The sequence below is a fragment of the Ostrea edulis genome, chromosome 4, assembly GCF_947568905.1.
Source record: "Ostrea edulis chromosome 4, xbOstEdul1.1, whole genome shotgun sequence".
Classification (NCBI taxonomy): domain Eukaryota; kingdom Metazoa; phylum Mollusca; class Bivalvia; order Ostreida; family Ostreidae; genus Ostrea; species Ostrea edulis.
In genome coordinates this window covers 68,718,270-68,725,316 of record NC_079167.1, presented here as the reverse complement: position 1 = coordinate 68,725,316, position 7,047 = coordinate 68,718,270, and the positions used below count along the sequence as shown (strand labels likewise).

General features: G+C 35.0%; 2 protein-coding genes and 1 long non-coding RNA gene across 3 annotated transcripts in view; 2 read left to right on the top strand and 1 right to left on the bottom strand.

Annotated features, from left to right (window-relative positions):
- LOC125670456 (uncharacterized) overlaps window positions 1-531 on the top strand; it is a 9,902-nt gene extending 9,371 nt beyond the window's left edge. Inside the window, exons 7-8 of the mRNA XM_048905645.1 lie at window positions 8-111; window positions 245-531. Coding sequence (XP_048761602.1) covers window positions 8-111; window positions 245-436 — 296 coding nt within the window. The 3' untranslated portion in view covers window positions 437-531. The remainder of the gene's footprint in view (window positions 1-7; window positions 112-244) is intronic.
- Window positions 532-2,252: 1,721 nt separating this feature from the next.
- Window positions 2,253-3,522, top strand: LOC125671745 (uncharacterized). The gene is made up of 2 exons (XR_007368733.2): window positions 2,253-2,515; window positions 3,163-3,522. It is a non-coding gene; the product is annotated as an uncharacterized LOC125671745 (long non-coding RNA).
- A 1,525-nt stretch (window positions 3,523-5,047) lies between these two features.
- LOC125671744 (P2X purinoceptor 7-like) lies at window positions 5,048-6,186 on the bottom strand. Its single transcript, XM_048907622.2, has 2 exons — window positions 5,926-6,186; window positions 5,048-5,663 (listed from the first exon to the last, which is right to left on the bottom strand). Exons 1-2 carry the CDS (start codon window positions 6,142-6,144, stop codon window positions 5,403-5,405), a joined length of 480 nt encoding a protein of 159 aa, XP_048763579.1. The 5' UTR covers window positions 6,145-6,186; the 3' UTR covers window positions 5,048-5,402.
- Between the last annotated feature and the right edge of the window lie 861 nt (window positions 6,187-7,047).

The window sequence follows — 7,047 nt, the reverse complement described above, 5'->3', positions numbered from 1 at the left end:
AACATAGTATGTGGTGCCAGTGTAGCCAAGAGTTTGGGTGACCTGACTAAGAGTATAGAGAATCTACAGCTCCTGTATGAAGACGCCATCAACGGAACTATTCTCACGCAGGTGTGTGCTTCATTGTTCCCTCGTGTCATTGCAGCAAGTCATACGTCTTTTGTCCGCAAATTTACATAAATGCATATAGATTATAATGTACATGGTTTTCGTTCTTGAATAAATTGATTTGTACATTTCACAGATAATTACTGGAGATCCTAAGATGGTGACGTCACCAGTTTTTGCGGTGTCTGCAGAGCTACAAAGCGTCACATACAGCACTGGAACAATAACTAGGACGATCAGAGGGAGACCAGAAGAGAGAATAGTCTTCACCGATAAGGAAAAATCATATGCTCTCCTAGCCGATAAAATCTACAAGAATTTTGTGTAAATAATCATATCGTATAAATATAATCTAATGTATTTTTTAAGTTATTCCACGTTGAAAATTTAGCTTGTGAATAGGAAATAAAATGTTTAATAGAACATGTTTTCATTGTTATTCTGTGAGATTTACTGCTTAAAGCTTTCTTTCTTCCTAAAATGGAGGGGGGGGGGGGGGACACAGGTGATTAATAACGCATCAGACATGCAAAGTGCTATACTACACATAGTGTGATAATGACAATATCTTTATTCTCTTAAACTGATTTACAGTGTAGAGAAATAAACAAAATGAATGATATATAGATGTACATGTAAGTCGTGGATAAAGGTAAATTTTGAAAAAGAGAGAGAAAAAAAGACTTGAATACCATGTTGTCAGTGGGTGGATTGATTAACCTGGAGAACATACTCTCTCAGAAATGATTTTGATGAATTTACTTAAATTGATTAATTTACTTCTGTTTTGTGTATTAAAAAGTTGTTCAAATTTATATGCATATAAGAGTACAAATAATCTAATGAATGTATTAAGTTCTTTTTCAATTTTTTCTGAAATAAATGAAAGTCCTTGGATATTATTTGCTTGGGTTTACTCATCTAGGTCATTGAGGTACAGTGCAAATAAAAATGGTGACAAGTTCTCACCTTGTCTTACACCACTACAGCATGGAAAAAGGTCACTGAATACTCCATTTGTGCATACCCTTGATTTGATACTATCATACATATTCATTATAACTTTAATGCATTTACCATCAATGTTATTCAAAAGAATTTCGTTCCAGACACCAATCCACCATACAGAGTCGAAGGCTTTATCAAAATCAATGAATGCACAATACATTTTTCTTTTGAAGCATTTAGAAATTTCTAAAAGAGTGTACAATGAAAAAATATGGTCAGTAGTTGAATATTGCTTACGAAACCCAGCTTGATTTTCAAGGATTAGTTGGACATTATTAGAATAGTTATTAAGTCTTTCATTCAATACTGCAGTGAATAATTTTCCGAGACAGCTTATCAGTGTTATAGGTCGATAATTCTTTGGCTCACTGTAGTCACCCTTATTTATATATATATATATATATGAATTATGTTGCCGCATGTCCATTGTGATGGGATTATACCAGTATCAAAGATTTTATTGAATACTACATGTACTACGTAAAAGCTTAATAGCATATCAGAGGTTGTCATCTCCAAATGATTTGTTATTCTTTAGCATCTTTATGCATTTTAGAATTTCTTCACTAGTAATTGGTTGGTTTATAAGAGTATTCATTTCTATATTTGATAATAATCTCAATTCTTCCTCTTTTTAAATATAATTCTCTACTGCCTCTTCTGGGTTGCAATATTCTTTGAAGTAATTATAAAAATCTTTTATATCAACATCACAATTTTTCTTTTTTCTACATCCAGAATTTAGAATTCTCCAATATTCTCTAGGAATTGTTGTTCTTAGATCGCGAATTTCTTTTTCAATTCTTGTCTATGCTTCCTTTGTGCTTGGTTTAATTTTTGCTTATATAACTTTTCTTTTTCATATAAATTATTCTTAAATATACTATTGCCATATCTTTTGAAGAGTCGTTTTGTTTTTCTATAGTTTTGTCTCGCATATTTACATTTCCTAGTAAACCATGGTTTTATTTATAGTTGGATGTTTTTCCATTGTTCTTATTGACTTCATATGAATTTTTAATACCACAAGTTTCTTTTGCACTTTCACTACGAACATTACAAAAATTTCTACCATTTTGTCTAAAACGTTTGTGGTTAATTCATCATTGCCATTGGGGACTAGTAATACTTTTAACTAGTTCTCAGGTGACTGATTAGGCCTGTGGGCCTCTTGTCTAAAAATGTATCCATGGTACATGCATGTTGATGACGAACATTGTTATTACATGAGAGTTCAATTTCAGAAGTACAGCTGAACTGGAAGGATTCCATCAGCACATTCTGATGTACTGTTCAAAACGACACGCCTATACCCCACCAGTCTATCGTGCCTGGCAGCACTGGATCACAATATGAACTCAGACCGTCCAGTGCAGAAAAACAAAGATGGAAAAATAAGGTAATCTTAGGGATGTACAAGTATCCGGTCTGTCAAAAAAAAGGGTGGGGGGGTATACTGTTGTCTGTCTGTTCAGACATTGTAGGTAAATTGTAGAATGAACCATAAGCTCCAGGATCTTTCAACTTGGTACATTTGATCATCTTGAGGAGAGGAAGATTTCCATTGTTTTTCAAGGTCAAGGTCGTATCAGTTGATAGGAGAATCTTGTAAGCAGGATACAGACTACACCGTTGGGGCTAGGACCATCAAACGCGATATACATACACCTTATGCAGAGGATGTATATTATTCCTCAAGGTCAACGTTATGGTTTCACTTAGTAGAAAAACTTTGTTTTCATTTTCCAAAATTTGGTCAGAACCTCCCTCTCAGAGAAATACAAAATTGTTCACATTTTAACATGATTGATGCACTGTGACCTACTTTAGGGCTTAAAGTAGGTTTAAAGAGTGTTATGGATTTCTTCTTGTCTTACATACAAATATTGCACTGAAGGTCCAATAGGCGTATATTGTACTGTTTGCTGTACGCCTTGTTTATGAGATCATTGATGCAATATGAATTGATTGAATGATTACAACAATGTTTTATTATACCAAATACATGATGTTGAGCATTCTCTAATTATGTGACTTTTTTATTAGGTACCATCGTGTATTTAATAAAAAAAAAAGTGGGAGATGGACAGTGTATGCCATGAGAGAAAGGAAAAAATATAAGTATATGTCATCTCTATTGTGCGATGCTGTAAAATTGAGGATTAATGACAGAGTGGACATGAAAAAAACTGTGTTGGCACCAGATGATGCCAGATAAATTGCAAAACATCTGGCACCTGTAGAACCACCTTCAACTGAAAAACTTGTGTTGCAGCAGAAATCACGATTTTGAACTGCCACGGAAATTAAATGTGAATTTTATATTGTAAAGAAATGTGAAATTATACTTAGTATAGTACATGTATTGCAGCAATATCTAATTGAAATTATATCATGTAAAATCTACATCTGTCTCAATCTTGTAACAAACCCATTTTACACATTGCAACTTTTCTGATCACATGTTGTCCATCTTGCTTGTAAACTTTACTCTAGACCAATATATGGGGATTTACATTAGTTCAAATGAAAGGCCCTGTCCACCCCTGAAGAACTAATGGGATAGAAAAAATGAAACTTAGGTAAAACCATCTTGACATTGTTTACATTCTATGATGTTTAAATCGGATCAAAGTTTTCCCCAAGTATATTTAGGATATAATTTTTTTGGATTGCCAAACGAGTTATTTATAACTATGAAAAAAAAAACCAGTTCTATTTCTTTTCAACCAATGGGGGTAGGGGTTTGATTCATGTACTTTACATGTATATGCCTCATGACTAGGCCTTTCATTCTTATCTTCAAAGAAATGGGGCATACTGCTTTGTACCTGGCGGTTGGTCAGTAGATCACGTCGGCTCAAAATCATGAGAACCATTCTATTGATCGTTATGATATTTCGTATGTGGGTTGGTTATGAGAGAAGGACCCCTATTGTTTATCAGGTCAAGGGTCAATCTACCCTGAACATAAGAAAACACTGTTCGCTCAATATCTTGAGAACCCTTTACTTGACAGACATCAAACGTAGTACACTGTTACATCTTCAGGAGAAGATAACCCCTATTGATTTTGAGGTCACATGGTCAAACTGGACTTGGGAATATATTGTTCACTCAATATCTTGAGAATCCTTTGCTCAACAGACATCAAAATTTGTACATCTTCAGAAGATGACCCCTAATGATTTGAGGTCAAACTGGACATAGTAATATATTGTCTCCTATATTTTCAGAATTATTTGTTTGATCGACACCAAACTTGGTACAGCATACGGAGCACATGACCCCTATTGAATTTTAGGTCATGTGGTCAATCCACTCCTGGCATAGGAAAACATTGCTCATTATTTTGAATTGGTGATACTATCAATAAAATGATGCATGTGTATAACCCTTTCCAATTTTGCACCATGGGGGCATATGAGTTTTACAAACGTCTCTGGTGTTTGAAGACTTCATCTAGTGACCTAATATTCAATACTGCATATTTTATATATCCATGGGAGATAGGGCTTTGATACTTCACATAAAAAGTGCTACTGACCAGGCCTTTATTTTGGTACCAAGGCCTTTGACCTTGCGGCCATGGACTTCTACCCACTTTTGACTCAAAGGAAATACAAGTAGTTACGCTTCCTGGTGAGCTATGTAGTCATTTGCCACCCCCTGTTGAGATTTGTCTTCTCAAGGAAAGCAAGGCCTATAATAGGCAAGCAGTTTTAGGTAGTGCAGATGACATTATCACTTTGTTTAGTCAAAGGTCAAAAGTTACCAAGACTTATGATTTGTATAACATTTCAGAAACGGGATGATTATGCTTGGAGCATTCATACTATGAGAGGATAATGAAAATGGTCATAAAACAATGTCATACCTTGCCTGTCAACTTCATTGATTAATTAACATTTACATTGTAACAACACCAAAATTTAAAACACCTAGAAAATTTATTCTTGTTACAACAATTTCTTCAATCTTTTACCACAACAGATTATTGATAATGATATGAACAATGTGTAAAAAATCAAAAGTGATTGATAATAGTTCATTTTACTAAGATATAGGTAAATTTTTAAACATGGCTACGAGGATGTAAAAATATTTCAACTTCATAGTTGCAATACCAAACAAAAAAATCTAGGATATTTATAGAGAATAACAATATTGGACTAGCAGTATTAAAATAATATACAACTGGCTATCATAATTTTTAGGTTAGTATATATACAATTACATTTACAAACACATATATATATATATATATTATATTTGGCTATGTACATTTATATTCGCCCTGCAACAAATCCAGTGTATTGACCAAAAGGGTCAGGAAACTTGTCTCTAATAGACCAAACCGCGCAGGATGGAATGACCCGTCTGTCCCCTGCACCTAGTCTGCCATAGGTCCACAAGATATACTGTCGGTACGCTTGGTGACGGTTGCCTTTTCTCTCGTCCACTTCATCATTGAAGACCAAAATGTCTCTCCTATATAGTCTGGCAAGGGCTAGCACAGCTTCATCGAGAATTAGCACCGAGAAGTCCTATAGAAGAAATTACATGTAGTTCTTTAGAATCTTTTTAGAAACATCGGTGTGATAAAGATGTGTTGTGTCGTAATGTGGTATGAAAATTATATTTCTAATTATCTCATGAGGAAGTAAATTGAAAGCAATATATATGTGAACTGACCAATACAAAACTCAGCAATGATACAATCCATCTTCAAAATTCTTGTATACAATTTAAAAAAAAAAAAACTAAAAATGTTTACAGAGTATGTACTCTAATGATCACACATCTTACTGGTAAAAGAGTTATGCATTGCTCTTTCCCACAGCACACTTTCTCCCTTTCTGTTGGCATCTGCCGGCAATTTCCACAAACACACCAGTTTGGGCAAGTCCCGCCAGGTTGTGGGTGGTAGCCCCCTTGTTGGGTAGGAGGATGCATGATATCGTGAACTAGACCAGGTTGTTTTTCTGCCATCGTTAGGCACAGTTCTCGAAGTTCATCCACCTCCATAATTGAAATGTGTTCCTACAATATAAATCATACATAAATGTGTAGATCTAATAGGGTACATGGCAATGTCATTTTTTTCAGTAACTTGTATATTATTGTGTACAAATCTATTTTGCATATGTTTGTTGCTTACCCGCAAAACTTCACTCCTTCTATTGATTTGATCAAGGGCAACTTCATCTCTTGATGGTCCTCCTCCTCTACCTCTTCCCCTGCCTCCTCTACCTCTCCCCCTGCCTCCTCTGCCTCTTCCTCGAACACCTCTCCCCTTCCACGGTTTCTGCCCCTACCTCTCACTTGATCTTGAACATCTATCTCTTCATCGCTGCTCTGTATAGTTGTGGTACTAGAACTCTCCTGAAAATTGGCAAAAAGAGCCCATGTGATTATTATTTATTGGGTTGAGATAATAGGTGGGGTGAGGATTGTAAGGACAATACTATAGAATCAGGTGGATAACAAGTGATTTTGAATCTCCCATTCTATTATCACAAATTGGGCACATGGGTTTTAATGTGTGTGTTGCTGGGAAGGGGTCATCCGGAAGAGAAGAAGTTTCTTTAATAATTTTTTAATCAATGAATGCCCATACTTCACTAAATAATTTTTATTCAAAACTTTCCTACTTGCTTTCGACCCATTTTATTATGTACAACTGTCATTAGGTATAGGGAGGATATATATCTTTGATATATCCAAACATAACAAATGATGGCTATTTTCGAAAACGTATCCCCCCCCCCCAATTATACGTGCCTGTGTCTATAATTAATCAGACTAAAATCTGTAAAGTTCTAAAAATAAAATATAAACAAACAAGCGTGGCAAGACGTACGACAGACGCTATTTTTGGTAGAAGAGATTCAAGTCATTCATTTTGGATATTTTCAACCAATTCTTGGA

Bases quoted from the DNA above. Each gene is read 5' to 3' on its own strand.
- LOC125671744 (XM_048907622.2), bottom strand. From the start codon at position 6,144: ATGGAGGTGGATGAACTTCGAGAACTGTGCCTAACGATGGCAGAAAAA. The intron at 5,664-5,925 runs GTAAGATGTGTG...TTTCTTCTATAG, and splicing joins AATGCATAACTCTTTTACCA to GACTTCTCGGTGCTAATTCT.